The sequence below is a fragment of the Camelus bactrianus genome, chromosome 12, assembly GCF_048773025.1.
Source record: "Camelus bactrianus isolate YW-2024 breed Bactrian camel chromosome 12, ASM4877302v1, whole genome shotgun sequence".
Taxonomy (NCBI): domain Eukaryota; kingdom Metazoa; phylum Chordata; class Mammalia; order Artiodactyla; family Camelidae; genus Camelus; species Camelus bactrianus.
In genome coordinates this window covers 35348704-35372942 of record NC_133550.1, presented here as the reverse complement: position 1 = coordinate 35372942, position 24239 = coordinate 35348704, and the positions used below count along the sequence as shown (strand labels likewise).

The 24239-nt window shown below is 38.0% G+C and overlaps 1 protein-coding gene across 5 annotated transcripts in view; it reads left to right on the top strand.

The window, feature by feature from the left end:
• NR1H4 (nuclear receptor subfamily 1 group H member 4) overlaps positions 1 to 24239 on the top strand; it is a 64919-nt gene that overhangs the window by 7376 nt on the left and 33304 nt on the right. For 3 of the 5 annotated variants that reach the window (XM_074375233.1, XM_074375234.1, XM_074375235.1), the window contains exons 2-4: positions 5038 to 5202; positions 5834 to 5959; positions 19398 to 19763. In XM_074375233.1, coding sequence (XP_074231334.1) covers positions 5881 to 5959; positions 19398 to 19763 — 445 coding nt within the window. In that variant the 5' untranslated portion in view covers positions 5038 to 5202; positions 5834 to 5880. Of the gene's footprint in view, positions 1 to 5037; positions 5203 to 5832; positions 5960 to 12921; positions 14317 to 19397; positions 19764 to 24239 lie in introns of those variants that run through there. The other 2 variants (XM_074375232.1, XM_010962779.3) reach the window with 1 other exon arrangement.

The window sequence follows — 24239 nt, the reverse complement described above, 5'->3', positions numbered from 1 at the left end:
GTTTTTTGAGGACTCTCCGTACTGTTTTCCATAATGACTGCACCAAAGTACAGTCCCACCAGTAACGCAGGAGGGTTCCCTTTTCTCCACACCCTCTCAAGCATTTGTTGTTTGTGGAGTTTTGAATGATGGCCATTCTGACTGATGTGAGGTGATACCTCATTGTTGTTTTGATTTGCATTTCTATGATAATTACCAATATTGAGCATTTTTTCATGTGCCTAACTTATTGTCTATTTACTATTGATCCTATAGCCTAAACAAGACTGATTCTAAAAATGGTTATCTAATAATGTATATTATTCATTCATTCATTTATGTATTTAGTTAGTTTATTCATTCATTTCATTCATTCAGTTGACAAGTATTGATTGTGAATCAAATATGTACTTGGCAGGCTGTTAGTCACCAGAGATCCAGGGCAAGCTCTTCTGGTGCTGATAGTCCAATGGGGGAGACAGACAGCCACATCACCACAAAAACAAAGGGAGTATTATAACTGACAAGTGCTCAAAGAAGACAAGCACTTGGTACTATGAAAATCTGCTAGAGATTGCTGCTGGTCGAGGAGGTTGAGAAACAGGCCAGGCACTAGAGTGAGACCAACAAGATACCTAGGGTGCAAAATAGAAGGAGTCCTTACTCTCAGGTTTGGCTCTAGGGGCCTCTACTCCAGGGACTTCTTTTACATCTAGTTGAAAATAAAGACCAGCCACTCTTTGGGCCCCATTGTAGGCTTTCCAGAGTAGAGATGCTCAAAAAGCTATAGAGGTCTGGTAGGCTTAGTATTTTTGGTGTACAACACCTGAAGAAAGTATACCTTTAAATGGAGACTTTAGAAACAGCAAAAGAAGTTTGAAAAGACACAAAACAATATAACAGGCAAACCCTATACAGGCTTACTGAATTGTGTATATGAACAGCTAATGTTGAAATGCCTTGGACAGAAGTGACCTCACAGGAATGCCACTTCATCGTCAGTAGGCACTGGTAAGTAGTTAGTGAGAGCTTCAGTGGGAGAGTTGCCTGAGAAAGCATGAATTTAGAGTTAGACGTGGGTTTACATCCCCACTCTGTTTCTTACCAGTGGTGTAACGTTGGAAAGTCTGCTTAATCTCTTTGAGCCTCAGTTTTCTCGTCTATAAAGTGTGTATTATTAATACTTACTTGACTTCTTAAAGACTAAATAAAATAACATGGCACAAAAGCTGCCACATACTAAGTACAAATAAAATGGTAGATATTATTTTAATTTATCTCCCCCACACACACCAAAAAAAATAATGGTTATTATGATAGAAGGAAAGGCTGTCTGGTTCTTAAAGGGCACCACCCTCAGAATAATATGGTCACAATGGCCATATTGGCCGGAGGCTGTCCTGCCTGACCTGTGGTCACTACTGGCCACATGTTGTCCTTTAAATCTCTGGACTTTGAAAAGAATGTATTTATCTTAAATCTGTGTTTTCGCCCTGGAGAGAATTACTTCAGTTTCAGTGCTTCTGGGAAGATCAACTCCCTGGAAAGATAAAATATTTTTTTTCCCTACAGCTCCTTTCTCTTTTCCTTTAGGAACATTCTTCCAGCCTTGGGCTGAATCCAGGGCATCCTCTGGGCGTGAAACGATAATAGCTAAAAAGAGTTCACTTTTTTCTTGCCCTTGAAGAATGGATGACATAGATGTCCAACAAAATGCATGCTTTGCCACCAACACCTAGGTTCATCTGAGAAAAATGTCACCAAGAATGGTGACTTGGGGTGTGGAGAGTTCATAGGGAACCAACATAGGTAATTGGTTTTATCTTCATCTTCTGAGAGCTGAGATTCAGAGTCAAAGCTATTTAATTGGAGCAAGGTCTTTCCAGGGTCTCTATTTGCATATGGTTTGTGCCAAATCAGAGCTCTCCATACACCATGAACTCCCTGTGACACACGGTATCTAAACAAGTACAAACTGATAAACAGAAAGTAGGAGTCCAAGCTACCAGTCACTATGTGTCTTATCACATTAAAAACAAACAATACTTAGCACTGCTGGAATTATTCCTGGGTCGTAAGGCTTACATTGCATCATAGGACAAATAAACATAAAGTAAAATAAACATTTTGTCCCTGCTTCCCCCAATACCCAAGGCTTAAACTTTGTATCATCAGGTTTCTTTTTGTCCTTCCTCCTCCTCCGTATACACTCTACTCAAGTCCCTTCCTTTGCATCCTACAGAAAACACCCTAATGTACACCTAATCATCTCACTTCCTGAATGAGAATTTCCTGAACTTTCCTCCTTCTTTTACTGCTTATCTGCCTTATCCCACCTTCTCATTAGAGTAATCTTCTTGAACATAGATTTCATTGTTCCACTCAAGTTTTCCAATAGCACCTCTTTGAACACCACTAGAGTTCCCAAACATTTTATGAGAGGGCATTACCTTCTCCTTAAAACCTTAAGAATGTGTGTGTGGGTGGGTGTAAGAGTGTGAAACAGAGAATCCCTGTTATGAGTTTACAGATGAGGATGCTTTTCACATACATCATTTCATTCAATCTTTTTCATTATGAAAGATTTCTAACATGCAAACCATTAAGTAATGTCATCATCTTCCTTATATTTACCCCCAGCTTAAGAAGGAGGGCATTACAGAAGCTATGGAAGTTCAGTATGTACTGCCCAGTCATTCTGTACCACTATTCTGAATGTGGGTTCAACACTTCCATGCATGTCTCTATAGGTTAGACAGGGATCATAAGCTTTTTCTATGAAGGCCAGAGAGTGGATATTTTAGGCTTTGCACACCATGTGGACTGTATTTCAACTACTTAACTCTGCCATTGTTGTGTGAAAACAGCCATAGACAATATGTAAACAGAAGATCATTTGGGTGATAAAGTGGCAAATTATATCCCTTTGCCAATAGGAGAATAAAATCCTTTTCCTGTGCTATTTCTCCAGGAAGAGCATGCCAAGTGTCAGGGAATTTGGTACCATGAATCAGTAAAAGAAATTAATACAGATCATTTGATTGAGCCAACATTTCTTGAGGGCATCTTGTGTGCCAGGCACTTGAATTGAAGGTGCCAAATTTCTTTGCACATATAGAGGAAAATGTAGTGTAAGAATCCCAAAGTGAAGATGAGTGTAGCTGAAAAATGTTAGAGCTATAATATGCTATGGAATATGGGGAGCTTGGTAACCATGATGGAATGTTAAAAAAGACAAATGTGAGAAAAAGCACTGAGGTAAAGCTAAAGAGTCATAGAGCTGACATCTATTTTTTTAAAGACCAAAGCGAATGGGTTTCAAATGACAGTTTGAATTGAATATTAGGAAAAATTCCTGACTTTGCTCATTTGTGAATTACTGGAAATTATAATCAAGGGAAACTAAGGAATTTCTTACTCCACAGTTAGGAGAAACTCTATCTAAAACCATAGTTGCCTGAATTTGGGGAAGATTTCCAACCTAATTATTATACAATATGCAGACACATATATACAATTACTATACATAATTCATATATATATTAATATATACACATTGAATATATACACACAATTCACACACACATATTGAAAGTTAATTTCCCCAATTCTCTACAAGCTTATGAGTATGAATGAGGTTCCATCAATGGTGACTACTCAACTTTTACTGGCTTATTCCTTAGGACCTTGTGTCCCCTATCGGAGCCCTCCTCCCCTGCAAATATTTCGGGAATGCCTTGGGGTCATTTTGTGTTTGTTCATAATCAAGTCTACTCTGGCCACTTCTTCCACTACTTTTTGTGTCCAGAGGGGACAGTCGTGCCCAACCAGTGGTCACGGTTCCTCTGCCAGGCACTTCTCTGTGGGTTACGGTGATCCCTGGAGTGGTGCTGCTGTTTTACAATTGCCCCAGAAAGGCCCTGAGTTCTCTTGGAGTCAAAGTTCCACTGTGATATGTGGCAGAGCTTTTGAGGGTGAGGGTGGAGTTGAAATGAACTCTTTCTCCTACTTGTTGCATTCTGTTGGAAGGTCCACCTTATACTTAAGTGTTTCCAGATTCATTTTCACTTACAGCCCCCTCCTTTCTTACCTCAGGGTGGCAAGAAGTCCTCTTGAATCTAGTACGGGTAGGTCAAACACTGTGCCATATTGACAGGTACACAATCCTCTAATGACTGACGCTTTACTTTGAGGTGAATGTCATGGTTCCTGGTTCCTTCTGACTTCAGGATGGGTTTTCTCCTAACAAGCCTTTTGACTTACTGGTAGACTTTGGTAGGGCCAGGCCATTGGTTTAGCAGATGGGCCCAGAAATGTCTTCATTTCCTCAGTGGACACAGCTTTTATCATTTCACAGGAGCTGCTCTCTCTTTCTTATTTCTTCAATCTCTTTGGTGTCTTCTCAATTCAAATGTGACCTAGTACTGCCTACCTTTAAAAATTACCCTCAAAACCACATCATCCTTCAGCTACTTCACTATCTCGATTCCTTTTCATATCAGACCTCTCTGTTAAAATATCCTCATCTTTGCCTTCATCAACAGCTTTCATGGTAATATATACTCATCTATGTATTCGTATGGTTACTTTTTAAGAAGTCTATTCCTCATTAAGTTTGATGTCATTGATTAGAGGTACTCCCCCCTCCTTTTACCATTTTATTTCCAAAGATCCAGCACAGAACTTCATTCAGAGTAAGTTCTCAGTACATATTTGTTAACAGCATGAATAAATGAGTGAATGCAGTAAATGTGGTCTGGTGGACCAACTTACCAGCAGCCAAATGTCTGCTTGAGCTGTTACTTCTGCTTGATCTGGGGCATTTTGCTGAGTAAGGAGTAAAGAAATAGAGATATGAATAGTAAGAAAGTTCTAATGAAATAAATATTTATCCAACAAAAACCCTGTATTCTCTTCCTGAGTAGCAAATATAAAGTTATTTGGAAATGACATGATTTCTTGATGGAGATAGGAGTAAAGGTTTGAAAATCATCCTCAGAAAACAGCCTTGGAAAAAAGTCTCTGATAGCGTATCTTTTCATTATTCAATTTTTCTAGTTACTTCTTCAAGAACTAGAAGACATAGAACGAAGGAGAAAGGAAAGAAGGAAGGAAGCAAGGAAGAAAAGAAGACCTAGAAGTATGCTAAAAGTGAACACTGCATCTCTTGGGTTCTTGGATGCCTTCTAGACATCTCCTCAGGATGAAACTTCAGACATTTTGGTGAGATTTACCACTATTTTTCTTTTTACCATAATTTCTTTTACCTTAGATAAATATTTATGACCAAGTTAGACCATGAGAGTGAAAATGCAAGCCCCTGAAATGTCCTCTAAAAGGCAAAAATAAAGATCTTAGGTGAACACTTTCTGAACTTTTTTATCTGCTGGCATGGTGTGCCTACTCAACTTTAAGAAAATTCCTGCAGGAAGTGGTCTTGAATGACTTGCGTGTCTTTGCAAAGACTTGTTCAAATTTAGAATAAAATTTAAGATAATAAATCATCAATTAATCCCATTTTTAATCCAGGCCTTTATATTTGTTTCTTTTTTTCCCTACATGTAAAAGAAGTAAAGGCATAACCAAAATATCATCATATCTTGCTCAAATCTCCCAAGTGCTGAAACAAATGAAAACGTATGGTGTTTTCCCAGATAAATTAGAGTATCTGTTCTAAAAGTATGTATCTTGGACATTTATAAGTCCAAGTGAGTTATAGAAATGGTAAGTATTGAGAAAAAATATGTATAGAAAGGCTATGATAAGATATCTACAGAGGGAGCCACCTGTGCTTTTTAAAATTAGCTTGTGCCCCATCTTCCCCGAACATACTGTGTATTTATTTACCTTTCAGAGGATTTTTCTGAAGACCACCATAACTTTTCAAATAGAAAAGTTTGGATGGGATCAAAAATGAATCTCATTGAGCACTCCCACTTACCTGCCACGGATGAATTTTCTCTTTCTGACAATTTATTTGGTAAGTTGTCAAGTTCTTTGGAATATAAATAAAAACAAACTGCAGTTTGGAAATACATAAAAAAGCCTAGATGATAAGCCCAACAGAGAGTCCAGAAAATGTTTTTGTTCCTCCTGAAGACTCAATAGACGTTAGCTACTATGCAAGGTTAGAGGTAGATCGGACCTTGGATTCATTGAACCTAATGGTCTTCTTTTTTATAGATGAGAACTGCAAGACTCAGAGAGCTTTGTGACTTGTCCAAGGCCGTGAGGCTAGATAATTAACAGAGCTGGGAGTAGAAATGGATTCCTGTTCTAGGGCTAATTTTAATATTATTATAGCAGGTACTAAAGCATGAAATCATGATTCTATGGTTTAATATTATACCTATTAAAGGCTGAGGTTACGTAGGTTATAGCTCTGCAGTAGATTTCCTTTCCACCATTATTCTGGTGCTGGGGAAATATGGCACAGTGTCAGGATTAGTCATTTAAACTGGATTAGGGACAAACTGTACTAGGTTGTTTTCAGTAGATCTGTAACTAGATGATACCATAAAATGATCGATTGCTTCACTTTATGCATTTATTAAAAATATCCCATTATAAAGAGTTTGAATTGAGAACATCAGCAAAAAGTCAGCAGGGGCAATACTTTGGGTGGGGCAGGGCAGCTTTCTGCCACTCTTTAAATAATTCCCTTCTGCATTATAGGTCTGCTGGGAGGCTTGGATACTCCGTTTTTTTTTACTCTATGTTAGTATATGAGCCATGATAGATGATGATGGTGAAAATGCGAACACTTGAAACTCTACAAAATTCAGTGTGTCAAGGCACCATCCCCTATTTGGTTGCAGAAATCCCTGGGAGATATTACAGTATTACCTACCAGTCTTTAGCATTAATGTGTAGTGGCTTATCAGGTCATTTCCAAGGAGGGAATCATTATTTTATTCCCTATTTACATGTCTAACTGCCCCCACTCAGTATAAGAGCATCCAAGGGCAGTGTCTGTATTTTATTAATCCTAGTATGCACTTGATAAATAAGAATCAAGTAATAAATTATAGAAGGAAAAGAGAAAAGACGTTTAGGGAAAAAAGAGATGTTTATCAGTAACTCTCAGAGAGACCAAAGGCAGCAGTAATTATTTATGAAATGCCAGTTCTCAGACATACTTGCTGCATCTTATTCCTTCCAGCTGGCTTTTCTTCATCCTGTGGATATAGTCAAGGGTGGTGGGACATCTGCCTCCATGTCTGGACATTTGACATTTGCTTCTGTCCTACTCTTCTATGGGTCCTTAAAAAAAATCAATATTAGACATCTTTGTAATTTTTTTATTTTATTTTTTAATTGAAGTATAGTTGATTTACAATGTTGTGTTAATTTCTAGTGTACAGCATAGTGTTTCAGTTATACATATATATTCTTTCATATTCTTTTTCATTCATCTTTATAATTTTTGGTCAACCTATCAGAACTTACAGGATGATTAGGACTGTAGGTGCATATCATAAACTAAGGAAAATTCCACTTAAGATGATTTTTTTTTTCACATATGAACTCCATTTCCTGCTCTGAATTTTTATGACTGTATGTTAAGATCTGCACATCTAAACTTTGGTGTCATCAATATTAAACAAATCCATTTAGCTCTAATTTGTATATAGATCAAGAGGAAAGTGTAAGTTTTTTCTTATAAACTAGTCTACCTTAAGCAAGCCCATCAGGTTGAAAATTGACCACAGTGGCTGTGAAGTGAGAAAGATGTGAGTAGGCAGAGAGAGTTGTGAAGGAGCTGTCAAGTTAGAAGCATCTGAAAAGGATTGCAAAGGAAGCACTGTGATTCATGCTTTCTTTCAATGTTGTTCTTCCCTCATCTCTCCTTTGCTGGACTACATTCTTATCTGGTCTTTTAAGACTTTGTTTAAGGTTTCTGAGAATATATAGCACAAGATGCAATGTGTAGCTGTTATTCCTGGCTAGAGCAATTTCTTCAAGTCTTTATCTGGTCCCTTAGTAAACTAATCTGAGCTGTGCATGTCTATTGGGACTCCTTGTCCTCTTCCCCATTAAGTTCTAGAGCCAGTTCTAAGCACTTTTCCACATCTCTTTCCCCCAGCACCTTGGCCTCACTCCATTCAATATACCTGAGCTAAAGGTCCTCCAAAGTGGAGAATGAAGAGCATTTTGACTCCTTTATTCCTCCTGCCCATCTTCCTTTTTGAGATATGCCAGAGATTCAGAAGTGTTAACTCTCGGGCTCAACTAGTTGGAGACCTGGACTTTTTTTTCCAATGGTCTAACTGTGTAATCAAAACCAGCTGTCATGTTGTTATAACAAGGGCAGGTGAGGTGTATGGTACTGCATATGGATAGCTGTCATTCTTCCATCTAAATGTTGAGCACTGACCTATGCTGGGTGTTGGAAAAAAGCTGGGAATAAGACAGGAAAGATCCTAGTGGAGGGTAGATTCACATGGGACATGCAAAGGAATAAATAAATGAAATAATATCAGGTAGTGGTAAGTGCTATGGAAACAACAAAACAGGGTGATGTCATAGAAGAATGAGCAACTAATGTGGTCAGGGGAGGACTCTGGGGAGTTGAAAACTAAGCTGAGACCGAAAGACAAGCCAAATAGAACATTCTAGGTGGAGGGCATAACAAATGCAAAGGCCCAAAGTCTAGAATGACTTGGAAGGACTTTGTTTTCTTGTTTTTATTTAGGAAAGACGGGAGAGTCTAGAGAACTGGCTCTGGACCCATATTTCAATTAACTGGTTTTGGTAAAAGGAGATTACCAGGCTGGGAATTCTAGGACATCTAATATTTGAGTCCACAAATTGCTACAGTTGTTGTATTAGGAAGCGGTGACTTGGACTCAGTGGTACTCACCTGACACATGACGTGACTTTTAAGGTGGTCCTGGGCATGGCCCCTCTTCCTGCAGGTTACGCTAAAGGCTATAATTAAATCCCAAAACATCGGATTTAATTTAAGATATTGAGAAAGTGCCATAAAGATTATTCAACAAATACTGATGAGCACTCACTAGTGGGCAATGGAGACACTAATAAACCTCTTGAGTGAGGACTTCCAGCTTCTTGTAAAGAGGACTGTGGACCCCTCACACCCTAGAGGCTTTGCTCAAGGTAAGGGGTAAGCATCTCACCCCTATAACTGGTTACCTTGAAAAGCAGAGCCTGAGGTGAGGACTTGTGTACAGGCAGTCTGAGAGGTGATCCTGGGGAGCAGGAGTGAAAGACTAGGTGATTTGACAGGGAGGGAAGACCAAGATGAGATGAGTTATGAAGATCACTGCTGTGGGCCCCCTAGGAGTAGCACAGAAAACTGTCCACTGAGGCCCTAGGGACTGGGGAGTTATTAAGTGACCCCTGGCTCCCACTGTTTGAGGGGTCGCCGCTGGAGCCCTGCACTTCTGGGCTGTGCTTTTGCTACTCCCAGTGGAATCTAGCCATGTGGTCTCCTGTGGTATCGGGGAAGTTCTGGGCAGAAAGCAGAAAGCTGAGCAGCATGCTCTGAAATGACTGGCTGCCAAGGTGAGGTGGGTCTTAGCTCACGTGTGATCACGTCTGCTACAGCTACAGCTGAAATGAGACGTTGGCACAAGGATGTGCACCGTCACCAGAGGGGTCTGCCACGCAGTATCAGTGTGATTTCTCCCCAGAGTCAATTGGAATACTCAAAGGAAAGCTAAGATGTAGGGTGTGGGGGTGTAAATGGAGCAGATTTACTCTATAGCTCTGTTTTCTTAAGCTGGCCCTGGTGGAAAAGAAGGAAAGAAGCTTGGGCAGAATAGAATTATAGAGATGAGGCTGGAATCACCTCGTGAGGTCCTTTCATTTATTCTGCTGCCAAGCATCCATAACAAATCCAGATGGGAATCTAGCTCATTGGTAACTCAGTCCACATGCAGGACTCATGATGGAAGGATGTGGTGAACTAGGAAAGATAAGTCTCCTTCCTTTTGGAAGATCCCGAAAGCCAGGAAATCTTTGGTCAAAGATTAATTTAGTGGGTTAAGAAAGGTCTTCTCTGATGAATGAAGAAGGCAGGGTCTTTATGCAATTAGTGCATAATAAAAGGTAATAATGACAAAGTCCACAGCTTCCCATAGTTTGACATAGTGAATAGGGTAGGAGGTGGCATGTTAATTAAAATCTACGTGTTCTTTTAGCAAATAGTGGCTTAAGAACTTGAAAAAAAATCACAGAATTTCAAAGACTAAGTAGATAGGAAGGCATTCTAATAACAGCGCAGAATAAGCAAGAGTATTAAGGTACAGTCTTAAATTCCAATACTGAATGTTTCCAGAACAATAAGTCCTGTTTCTTTAGCTTGTTGATACTGGAAATGTTCAATAAATGTGAATGGAAATAAGCAAAAAATTGAAAGAAATAAAGTCTCAGAGGCAAATGAGACTCTTTGAAATTAAGTTTTCTTTTCTATAAAACAGGGATAATAATGACATTTCACAGCTTATTGGGAGGATTGAATGGCTGTGTGGGAAAGTGTTCTGTAAACCTCAAGGCATCATAAAACAGAATAATTAATCCAGGGTTGGAATGTAGCTATTATTATTTAAACTGTTGAAATGAGAAACACTACTCTCCTCATTAAAGTGAGAGAGGGGAGAAAGTTCTATTGACCTTAATATTGTTGAGTGCAAAGAATTTTCAAGGAGCCAACAAAAACCAATAGGATGGAAATAAATTTCTGGGTGCTGTAAGGCAGGAAACATATGTTTGATCTCATCTTGGCATTATAGCATTGCTAACAACAACTATAAAATCCACATTTTTGTATTATTTTTGTTAGTGTATCTAATAACAAAGCCCCATCCTGAATGAAGCTCAGCAAGTGGCAGGAGGCATATCCTATATAATCCTATCCACTTACATTTCATTTCCTTTAGCTAGTTCTCATTACATATGCTTTTCTTAGCTGTCTATACTTATTTTCTCCGGGTAGCTTTATTTTTCTTGGAATCTGGTTCTTGCCTATATCTTTTGCTTAACTTAAAAGAATCTTTCAGATGTTTCAGAATCAGCCAGATGTTTTAAAATATAATTAAAGGTCTTGAGATGCAGTGTTGTGGAATATTTCTGACATTGATTTCAAGTGTGTTTCCATCTCACTGAGTTTAATGCAAGTGAATGTAGTTCTGACTTAATGGGTGATTCAAAGCTGAAAGTTTCCAGAAGATGGAAGGATACCATTGGCTCAGACAAAGTGGAGGTTTGTTTTAGCTTAATTTAAATATTTTGTCACTACCATTTCTTATCTATATCTCTCCCACAGATTTAAGCAGTCTCTAAGATTTTTATTAATTCACTGTGGCTTTGGTTTTGCTCTCTGAGGATTCTCAGGTCTGGGACTGTTGTTAGTGGAGTTAGGAAATGGAAGAAGGCAAAGAAATATCAGCGGAGCCTTTCCTTATTACAAAATAGGTTACTGCTTCTTTTAGATAAGGCATGCATAGTTTGGGAAAGGCATACTTTGAGGTGAAGGATTATAGACAAATCAGCTAGCTGGTAGGCAAATCCATTGCTATCCAGGGTGTGGAGATCAGACTGCAATTTTATACATTTACAGCAATAAAAGGAATTGTGATAATCATAGCCACCATTTCTTGAGTGCTTTCTACATGTCAGGTGTCCTGCAAAGTACATTTTAGGTTTGTTAGCAGACTCTGGATTCAATCCCTTAGCACTCAGGCTAAGAGGACATTACTGTTCACCTTCTCAGTGGAGAAAGTGTTTCCAATGAGATTATGTCATTCGAGTCTCTTTCTTCTCAAGGAGAGTTCTCAGAAAAGCATTTGCTTTTAAAAAGGATGTCCCTTTTTTAAATGGCTTCATGGCTGATGCTCCCACTTGCCATGACTGGCATATCACTCACATTGCTCCCAAGTACCCTCTACTGCCGTGCTGTCCAATAGAACTTTCTGTGATGATGAAAATATTCTAGATCTGCTTTGTCTAATGCAGTGATCACTATCCACGTATCACTACTGATCACTTACAATGTGACTAGTGTAACTGAGGAATTTATTCTACATTTATTTCATTTTAATTAATTTAAATTTAAGTAGCCATATATGGCTAGTGGCTACTGCCTCAGACAGCACAGACCACAGGGGAAAAATGTATTTTAGGGAAAGAAAAATAGCATGAGGCAGTTGGTCATCACTGAAGGAGAAGCAAAAGGATCCATTCAGTCTTATTATGAGAACATCCTGTGTGAACCTCACTCAGCAACAAGGGTTTCCTGGATCAGCTAAATTATCCTGCTTATTTCCTTCTTAGTATTGAAGTTTCTGAGGGCAACAGATAAGCCCATTTGTTTGACCAGTAAAAAACTTAGTAGAGAATTCTTGAAAGGTAAAATTCAAAGATAGTTTGTCCTGGTTCATAGCCTTTGGTTCAAAGCTCTTCCACCTAAGATTCCCTGAAGGCAAGGATAGCTCTCTGGTTGTGAGGAGAGGAGAATGAGGTCAGAAGGATTGAGGACTGAGAATAGTTTTGCAGATGGTAATCCATGATTGAGTGTTCCAAACTGAACTACACCCAGGAACCATCACTCTTTCCTCTTTCTTGGCAAATAGGGCAAGTGTGCTTTGGTTTTTTCAACCACAAGTTTATGAGTCAGAAGATGTTGGTTAAAGCCTTCGCTTTATCCATCATAAGCTGGCTGACTTTAGACAAATCCTTTAACTTCACTGAGTTGCCTTTCCAAGGCTGTAAAATAGGGTGAAAGATAGTGGGCATCATAAAGAGTACCTTCCTCAAAGGGTGCAAGTCAACAGCAAACGAGCTAATGCATGTGGAACTACTTTATAAACCTGTAAAGGCTGTAGAAATGGCTGAGCAGTGATTATCATGTTTCTATAGATCACTTTTGCCCTTTAAAACTGCTTTCATATTTATTATGTCATTTTATCCTCACAACAGGTCCACGAGGGAGATAGAGCAGGAATTATTATCCATGTTTTACCATCTGTTGATGGAGACAAATGAGGTCCACAGAAGCTGAGAGTCTGGCCTAAGGTTACACAGTGTGTCTGGCTGCATTATTCCTGAGCCCAACCCTGGACCTACTGAGTCCTATTCCGAAGCCCTCCCTTGCAAAAAAAATAACCAACAGCCACAATTTGGTATCTACAAGTTATGCGGCAGAAATTATTCCTGCTCAGTGAGCAAGCCACCCTACAACATGAGCCCAAAACTGAATAATCATGATATCAGTATAATGAAGGTGGGGAGCCACCCATGGTCCTAAGCATTTTATAAATATTCTGTTATTTGATCCTCAGTATAACTCTAGGAGGTTGTGTGATGATCAGTCCCAATGTACAGATGAGGAAATTGAGGCAGAAAATGGTTCAGGAATTTGTCCCTGGTTCACATTGCTAGTGAGTGCTAAGAAGCCTGCAGGTATAGTTTGCTAAAGCTGCTGTAATAAAACAAACACAAATTTGGTGGCTTAAATGACAGAAATCTATTGTGTCACCATTCTGGAGGCTAGAAGTCCAAAATCAAGGTGTTGACAGGGTTGGTTCTCTCTGAAATCTGAGAGGGAAGGATCTGTTCCTGGTCTCTCTCTTTGGCTTGCAGGTGACTTTTTCCTTGTGTCTCTTCACATGGTCTTTTCTCAATGACTTTCTGACTCTGAAATACAGTTTTCCCATTTGTATAAGGATACTGGTCATATGGGATTAGGAACCAACCTAATGACCTCATTTTAACTTGATTGCCTCTATGAAGACCCTGTCTCCACACGCTGAGATCCTGGGAGTTAGAACTTTAACACACTAATTTTTGGGAGGGAGGACACAATTACGCCCATAACACTGGATATAAACCCAGATTAATTGGCCTCATGCTGTTAAGCATTATGCTTTAATGATTCCTGACATTACAAAATCATACCATTCTGTACCCTTTTGAGAGGAACAAATGTCAAGACCTAGGACACAGTACTTGACCCCCAGATCCACTTTGAGTGCCCTGAACAGAAATCTGTCCTCTAAAAGTTCTTAAACTGGAAAGTACTCCCCCAAAATGTTTATCTAAGAGACTTGTTTCCAGCTTACTAGGCAATTTGGCATCGAGGACTTTTCTCATAAACATTTACAAATATTCTGCTCTGTAATGAAGTTAATCAGTAAACCACACAACCTCTGGCCTCTGTCACTCCTTACCTAGTCTCATTTTCAGTTGCTGTGAGTAAGCTAAGAATGGTAATGCAGTTTCAGGAGTTAGAAAATCCAATTCAAATTAGACCTTGTCATAGCCCCATGTCGTCAGGATTTGCCATGGAAATGATGAGCGTGAAGCCTGCTAAAGGTAAGAGACTGTTCACGGGTGCTCGTGGTGAAGCTTCTGCCACTGGACTGAGGAACATGGGGGACTTTTGCTTGAGATTACAGTTACAGATCTCTGTCAACGATGGCTCAAGCAGAACCAGAAGACTGGGGTGAGAAGTTGGGGTGGGGTGATTTTTATAGGGTTTCCATGCAGGTGAGTATCTCATTAAGATTAAATACAAGTGTGTTTTTCCTATACTTCTTCCCTGGGTATTACATAAAATTAACACCACTCTTCCAAGTTAAACATTAGGCAGTTCTAATATTAATGCTTGTGGACACTAGAAAAAAATTTACAGTACATTATTTAATGTAGTGTTTTTAAAATGGCAAGTTTCAAATCCCACTGGGTCATGAAGTCTATTTTGTGGCTTGTGACCAGCATTAGGACCTAGAATAGGATAGAATAGAGAAGTAGAATAGAATAGAAATATCAGAATGTATATCAAGAGGTAAGGGGTAGTGTTATTTCATGGAAATTTTGCTTCAGTTACTTAGACACATGTATATAATTGTGTGCAGAGGTCATGATATGAGATGTATTTCAAACTGTAAGTTGTGGTGAGAAACATTTTTTTTAAATCAAGAAAAACACTAATTTACTGAACTAGTTTCACAGCAGATTCTCCCAATAGTCAATGGAAAATCAGGTGAGTAAAGAGTTCAGCTTTAAGCCTAGGCTGTTTGTCTTTGGTAAAGTAAAATACAGATTATAATTAAATATAGACAGTATAATAGAGTATTGACTGCTTTAAGATTTTTTTTCAAAATGGAATCTTACCTTTTGAATTTCCAGCTAAAAGAAAAACTAATCATTTCTACAATAACTACAATTTGAAGGTATTTTTGGTTGTAGACTTGGCAGTGTATTGTTTTGTTGAGATGTGATGTTTAAAAATGACTGATCAGCACTGTATTTAGAAATAGAAATTAGTGGGAAGGCTGGAGAAGTAAATTTTCCATTATTTCAACTTAATAAACCTTTATTAAAGATTTACATTGTGTCAGGCTTGTGTAAGGTGCCAGGAATGAAGATAAAAAGGGAATGTAATATATAGTAATCTAGTGTAGTCCCCCAAAGAGTTCACAGACTAACCACAACAATAACAAAAACGTACTGAAGGTTTATGTGTATTCAGGCACTATTCCATTTACATTCCTTGTCTTAGTTTATTACAACCTGTCACCTCGGTACTATATTCTGTTTCAATTACTATATTATCCCAGCTTTATAGAGAACAGACACTTAAAGAAGTTCAATGTCTTTCTCAAGTTCACACATCCAGCAAGTTGCAGATGAGCTGAATCCAGATTTGTCTACGCAGTAGGACTCTTGTAATGAGTGTGTCCTACCACCTCAAATGGTATAGTGTGAAAGATAAGCCTGTAAACCAACAAAAATATTGGTACGTGCTTCTAAGTGCTGCAGTAGAAGTGTATTCAGAGGGTATATAAGGGAAACAGGGACATGCCTCACAGAGGAGGCAATGGGTTGAGAAGCCAGCCAGGGAGAAACACCAACATTGCAAAGGCCTGGCACCACAAATGGGAAACAACTTCACAGACCAAGTCGTCTCATCTATTAAGAAACCATGGATTAGGAAATAAAGGAAGGCATAGAAGGCAATTTTTCCATTCATAAAACATTCAGCAAACATTCATGAAACGTTTACTAGGGTCAGCTTTGTGACAGGGATGAAAAACTGGATATAATCTGAACCCTTTATCAGGCTCATCAGAAACTAACTGTAGTTTCATGGGAAAGTGCCGTCCTTGTTACATGAACCCGACTGTCCCATTTGGGTACATAGTAGTTCTGGTCACAAATACCTTAGAGCTGTGCTGTCTTAATATGTCTAATATTAGCCACATATATCTGTTTAGTTTTAAATTTTAATTAAAGTTACATAAAATGAAAACTTTATTTCCTCATTATCATTGGTGTGGTTCAAATGTTCAATATTTCGTATGGTTAAGTGGCTACCATATTGGAAGATATAGAACACTTCCACAGAAAGTTACCTTAAATGGTACTTTAGAGAAACTATTAAATGCTAGAGACTCTCTACCCAGAAGAATTTTGCTTCCATTTGCAGGGGATCTCAGACTCTCCCGGAGTCATTCAAGAGTTCCTGTTTGAGAATTCTTCCCTAAACTCTCATGGAGAATTTTCTGTTATAAAGAAATCCAAATTCTCTTATTTCTTGATAAATATTCTTGAAAAATATTCTGATTCATAAGAATCACTCATAAATTCAAATATATGTGTTTTCCCTTTACAATGTATTAAAGTAGAACTAGGGGGGAGGGTATAGCTCAAGTGGTAGAGTGCATGCTTAGCATGACCGAGGTCCTGGGTTTAATCCCCAGTACCTCCTCCAAACATAAATAAATGAATAAACCTAATTACCTCCCCCTCATAAAACAAACAAAGCAAAATGTGTGCTTTGATACTGTTCCACAAATCTGTCTCATTCTTTAAAAAAAAAGTAGAACTAGGTTTACATTTTCAGAAGGTACACTCTAAAGTTTACCTCTGTCCTCTCCACATCTTATGCTCTGTCAGAAAATTCTGTATTTGTTTACTTGGTTTTATCCCAGCCCTTGACATACCCTCACCCCTCCCCACCCCAAGCACACAAACAAGAAAAAGTCTGGGACCTCATCTATCTGTTTTCTATCTGTCTTATTCACTGTTGTATCCTCAGAACCTAGCACAGAGTATGGCAAATAGTAAGTGTTCAATATATATATAAGTAAAACAAGTATCCTATAACATATCATCAAAACAGACTGATATGTATTAATAGTTATTAAGTAACTATTAGTTAGTTATGATTAGAATCAAGATTTTGCTAGGTTCTTCAGGAAACAATCATGTCTTTTTCTGGCACTCAACTTATCAAAACTTTTTCTCAACAACTTTATATTATACTCAGAACTACCTTATGAGATAGCAAGGCTGGGTGTTAGTAACCCCATTTTACGGAAGAAACTGAAACTGAAAAATGTTAGGCAGTTGTTCAAGGTCTCACAGTCAGCTCAAGGTAGAAGTAATTCTAGTCCCACTATGCTGGTTTTTTAAATTGTAAGTTGCCTGTATATTGTCTCTGTGGAGATTTGGTGGGGATACTGTGAAATACTCAAAAGAGGATGTGCTTTGGGAACAGAGGCATTATTTAGTAATATTGTATACTGATCATGTATTCTTACCATGTTTTGTTGTTCTTATCTAGTAGAATTAATGTCTTTGTGAAAGCTTTCATTTTAATTGAGATGATTCCAGAGATTGATATGACACTGATAACATGATTTGACTTGAGTTGGGACTCCAGTGTATCCCTTGGTTTTTAAAAGATTTATTTCATTGAAATAATGCTCAAAGATCATAGAATTGTCACGTAAGGAGAAAACAGTTGCACATTTCCTTAGATTCTGCAGAAGCTAGATTGTCATTAATTGATTATTTGACCTTAGGCATGTTACTTAACATTATGGGACCTGTAGGTGGGGAGAATCTGGGGCTGGGGGTGGGGACAGGGAATTGAGTGAGGGGTAAGATGGCTTAGAGGATAAAATCTAGTTATAAGTGAAACTAATGCTCTTAATGCCTTTAGTTCTTTTTAATTGTATTCACTCCATGAATTTTAATCATATTTAGTTATTAAATCAGGATTTTGCTTATAGTTTATCTTTTATTTTTTCTGTAATAATTCCATATTTTTATATTCTTCCATTTTGTAGTCATAAGACAAAGCATCATTGCCAGAACTTTTTGTCTGCCAGATATACTGACTCATTGCTGGTTTTATATGGATAAGTTGGGCATGAAAGAGAGGAAAGTGATTTTGCACAGATATTGGATATTTTGTGTTCCATCAATCATTTCCTGGATCAATGCAGAAAACATTTTTTTCAATAAACATTTAATATACGTATTTTCCACTTTGCTATTGTAGAAAGGCCCTGAATTTTAATGCCCATTAAGTCATATACTTGTAGAGGTTTAGATGTAAGGAAGATCTATAAGATCTTCCAACAAGGAGTCTTCTCTTTACAGATGAGCAAAGGGAGAGTCAGGCAGGGTAATAAGTACCGTATCACTAGGTTCAGGGCCAGGATGCCTAGGGACCTGGGGTCAGAGAAGACTTCCCAAGAGAAGCTCTACCTAAAAGGAAATTTAGAGATAAGTGGAGAATAGTGAGATGGCACTCTCAGAGGAGATGGTTGTGTTGAGGAAGGTTCCAGACTCAGGAAGCAGCATGTGGGAAAGGTGCTGAGTCTGGAAGCAACAAAGCACATTCAAGGAATATGGAAGTTAGAACTTAGGAAATGGCTGGAAAAGAAAGAAAAGGTAGGGTCATACAGAGTCTTTCAGTCATAGTTATGGGTCACCTGCAAGCGGAGGCTTTGAAGAAACTAAAGAACTCAAGTACAGAGGGAGAAAGAGAAAAGGTTTTACTATCATGCTTTAAAGTTTCACACATCTGAAGTTATCACATGGGCTTTGAAGTCAGACCCAAAGTTCCTATCTCAGCTACTAGGTGGGTAGGAGTAAAGTTGCCTAACTTCTCTGTTCCTCAGATTAATCATTTGTAAGTGGGGATCATACTGTTACCCACCTCACAGGCTTTTGTGAGACACAAATGACAAAGGATAGCACTTGTGTATGTGCCCATCCTTTATCCTTTTTTCCATAGGTTGTCAAATGTTTTCCATGTTGAATGTTTTTTTAACATTCCTTTCGGTTTTCCTTTTTCTTTTAAACATTCCTGTTTGTCTTCCTTTTTTCCCCATGTTGAATGTTTTCTTATTGGTTTGCAAAAGCTCTTTACATATTAATGATATGAGTGTTTTGTATGTCCTCTATGTTGCAGCTATTTTTCTGAGCTTTTAATTTTATCTTTTTCATAGTTTTTTTTACTATTAAAATGTTAATTTTTATTTGGTTAAATATTTCAGTCTTTTCTTAAAGCTCACACTCCTAACCATATGGTAAACTACCTCTTTTATTTATAGAATGATGACATTAATTCCAGTTTTGTTGTCACTTTTGTTCAGGTGTGCTAACAGAACAAACAACAGGTCCTCTGGGACAGAATCTAGAAGTGGAACCATACTCACAATACAACAATGTTCAATTTCCCCAAGTTCAACCACAGATTTCCTCATCTTCCTATTATTCCAACCTGGGTTTCTACCCCCAGCAGCCTGAAGAGTGGTACTCTCCTGGAATATATGAACTCAGGCGAATGCCCACTGAGACTCTCTACCAAGGAGAGACTGAGGTAGTGGAGATTCCTGTAACAAAGAAGGCCCGACTGGGCACATCAGCAGGAAGAATAAAAGGGGATGAGCTATGTGTGGTTTGTGGAGACAGAGCATCTGGATACCATTACAATGCACTGACCTGTGAAGGGTGCAAAGGTAAGCATCTTTGGATTGGTAGGTTTATCCTTAGTAATGTTTTTCTATATTGGTTGCTGAAATCCCTCAAATTGGATTCTTCTCTTTTCCTAAATAACTTCCCATTTTCTCATCCTCTGCTCCTACTTCTTCCTATCTCTTTATTTTCTTGGGAATTCATAGATTTCTTGGAAAAGCTTTTTAGAGTATTTATCTTGGATATAAGTAACCTTTTTCCTATTCACAATCTCACACATAATTAGAAGGAATTTATGATGTGGATTTTGTTTTGGTTGTTTTTAAAAAACAGAAATTGTTGAACTCATGTCTTAAAATTAAGGTCAAGGAGATTAAGACTTTATTCAATAAATATTTTAAAATACATTTTAAATACTCTAGTTAATTGAGAAAGAAAAGAGGAAGAAAAACAAAAGGAAACAAAAAAGGAAGTAATAATTATCTATATTCAACAAATACTTCACTTAGCAGGAACATAGATCTGTGAGCAATGAATGCTGTAGGGAAATCAATGAAATTGCAATCCATTTAGGGTGGGTAAAATATAACATGTGAAATATGAAAATGGCTCTATATAAAGTCCTATATGATCATTTTCCCAATAAGGGCACAGATGATAAGTTCGTAAAATTTCAGAGGAAAAAACATAGTGGACTAGGAGGTTCACCTATTTAATTTTGTATTTGTTCATTCAACAAATATTTATGGGATGGCTACCATGTATTAGGCACTCTGTTAGCTTCTAGGACATTGAAAACTGATTACGAACTGTCCCTTGAGCAGAATTTGTTGAACAGTGTGTCAATTTGGTGTTCCCAGATGCCAGTGTTTGCCGTAAAAAGAAACAGAGGACCCAGCCACATGAGCATGGCTCTAGGACATTTCAAGCCTTTGGAAGTTCACATGATCAGATTGTATAAAACTGTATTAGTCACCTCTTAAAAATTTGGTATGAGTTCATTAGATTTTTAAAGAGCAAAGTAGTATTTATGCCCCCAAATTAAAAATTAAAACAGATCTATAAAGAAAATTTAAGAGATCTTATTTATGGCCTTCAAAATATACATCCTTTTCAGTGGAGAGAAAAGTTTGTATAGGTAAAAAAACATATATTCTTTGAAGGCATAGATTATGTCTTCTACGACTATTGCTCCTCATAGCTCCTCCTCTAACACAGTGTCTGGTAGGTAGTAAATGTGGAATAAATGGGATTATGAAAATAGTGAAAATCCATGCTTATCAATGATACTTAGTATATATAACTCTACCTTATAAAAATACATTCACAATTTTTTATGATATTTGCAATTTTGCAATATTCTTCCCCACCTCCAAATGATAAAAGTAAATACTACACTTCAACCAACCCTCATATTTAGTGACAGTTGTGACAATTTTTATTTTGAGCAGGACTTACGGAGATGAAAATCTGTTTATGTGAGAGTTTTTTTTGAAAAAAGGGTGAAAATAAAGCAGGAAGGGATTGCTTATTGGTTAGAAAAAGTAAAATGGTTTCAAAATGACTAGCCTGAGAGTTGGATTAAAGTAAAAAATAATTTCTACATATAGGGTTGAGAAAGCAACTGCTGACCTACATAAAAGAAGTAGAACTTTGTAGTAGTTCTTAGTCAAAAAGTGGCTGGATCATTACTCTGGAGGGCAAAGTGAGGACCAAAAGATGAAGCTTATAGACTGGTGTATTTTGGGCTTAATTCAAGAAATAATTTTCTAACACAAGAAGTCTTCCAACAGTGAGATTGGCGGCTTCCTGCCTCCGGTGATAATGAGCTCTTTGTTATTATAGGAATTCAAAAAGAGGTTAGATGAACCTCTTGAGTCCTCATACAGGAAGTTCCTGCATTGTAAGGGAAACTGTACTGATTGGCCTCTGACATTCTTTAAGTCTTCTGAATCTATAGAACCATAGTTTATAATGTTCTAGTTATTTCATGTCTCTGTGCCTTGTCTTCCAACCTAGTTTGTATTGCATAAGTCAAAAAATATGTATAGTTCATCTCGCCCCTCCTATTGCTACAAATTGATGAAAGAGAATGTTAGATCAAGGTTTCTGAATCACATACTACTGACATTTTGGACCAGATAATGCTTTGTTGTGGGGACATGTCTTAAATACATTGTACAGTGTTTAGCAGTCTCCCTGTCTTCTACCCACTAGATGCCAGTAGCAACCCCCTAATTGTGGCAATGAAAAATGTCTGCAGACATTGCTAAATGTCCCCTGGGGTGGGGGCAAAATCACATCATCAAGAACCACGGATATAGACTGTTCAGTTAAAAGTACTATTATAGTACAGAATTTCTCAAACTTGTTATGTATTGAGCTTTCTTGAAGGAAGCCATTTCTTGTGTCTCTAATGTTGATTCAAATTGCTTTTATCAAATTCCTGATGCTATTTTTAGTACAACACAGGAACATAAACAAATTTTCAAAATGAAATGTAAACAAAACTACAAAATAAATAAACTAATCTACTATATAGATTATAAATAGTCCATTATTTTATTGCTCAAAATGTTACTAAAGCATAGGTTCTTTTGAGTTTGTATGCCTATAGCACATGGCATGTGAGGCCTCAATTCCCCACTACTTTTCTTTGTTCAAACAGTTGGTTCATCCAAACCTTGGTTCGTCTAGAGCTCCATCTGGCCATCCCTGAGCTGAATACACCTCATGCATATGAAGTTTACCTTTGCCATTTTCTCCTGGCTCTTGACAAATAAATCATACTTATTGCTGTTAATGAGATCATGACACAAATTAAAATGAGGGCAATTAGTTTGAATGGCAGTATAAGATGGTCATAGAGATGATCCAGAGAATGACAGTATTAATTTTTAAAGACATTCATAAGATAAAAATGTAAGAATAAATTTAGTATGTGTGATGGACTTAGAAAAAAGTCTGGTACATAGTCAAAACTTAATAAATGCTTATCATTATTATCGTTATGGTCTTAGAATCTACTAACATAAAGCATAGTGGCAATGGGACTATTTTCTGCTCATCTTGGTAAATGTTGATGCCCTACCCTTTATCAGCTGTTTGACAAGATCTATTCTATTTGCTAGTGACCCAGGTTACCAAAGGCCTCTTCACCTTGTCTGTATAGACTAGTGCTACTCAAAGTGTGGTCCCTGGACCAGCGGTATCAGCATTACTTGGAAAATTGTAGGAAATGCAAATTTGAGGGCCCCACCCAGCCCTACTGAACCAGAATTTCTGGGAAAGGGACCCAGGAATCTGTGATTTAACAAGCCCTCATTGCTAAAGTTTGAGAACTACTGGTGTAAATTACATGCAAAAAGGCACCTGAAGGGACTCATCTGGTTAAGCAGCTTGGTTGTGTATTGTGATTGTGAAATTTTCAAGGGTGGCAGTGCTTTCTCCATAGGTCATCAAAAGGAAAATTCAATAGATTAAAAAAGTACGTCTAGAAAGACACAAAGTCTAATATAATTCATGTTTCCTGCTTAGAGAGAAATAGGAAAGAACATGCATAGTTTATTCTGAAAATCTGGTTCAAAAGAAAGATCCTATTATAAACACTTTTGAATCTACAATTTTCAGTGCCCATGGCATGCCAATTCTTAAGGCAGACATTCTATGAACATTTTCTTGGGTCTTTACAGCAGCTATGGAAAGTAGGTATTAATGTGTTCATGGTAAGGAATAAGCATATCATTTCAAAAAGAAGCTGAGATTTAGAGGCCAGGGCTAATAGCTTATATGATGTATTAACTACACTTCGGTAGAAAACTTACTAATTCTCATACCTTATCCCCATTTTATAGATGAAGAAAGTGAAGCACAAGAGGTTTATCAACTTTCTCAAGGCTTGCTAGCTAAAAGGGGGTGTAGCTTCAAATCTACCTATTCTAAATCTAACTCCAGAGTCTCTATTATTAACCATTAAGTGATCATTCTACTCTTTGAGCTCTTCGTTCAAGGCTAATATGGACTAACTTGGTGGCCAACCTAAGAGAATCAAGTGCTCCACTGAGGTGTTAAGCTATTGATATGGTCCAAGCCAAGGGAATAAAACCCTGCTGTCAGTAACCTGGGCCAGCTCACCTCCTTAAAGGTGAACACTGGGGTGAAAACTGATCCTCCTGAACAGAATCCCTGGCAGGGTAAATAGAGGGAGAGCAGAGTCCCAAGGACAACCCTAAGAAACAACGACTCTAAAGGCAGGCAAGGGAGGAGAAGCCCATGGAGGATACAGAAGTCAGAGGAGGCCACTAGACAAGTGCAGAGTCACAAGACAAGGGTACAGAAAACAGGTCAAAGGGTAACCGATCCTCTGGGGAGTTCAGGGAGGAAAAGCTGGCTGTGGACATAGGTACATTTTTAAGAGCAGAGAAAGGCAGAGCTTTTTCATTGATTTTGATTTGAGACTTTGCCCCCATAATGACAGCAAAATGACAAGAGTGCAAGAGAGGAGAGGAGACGGAAGTAGG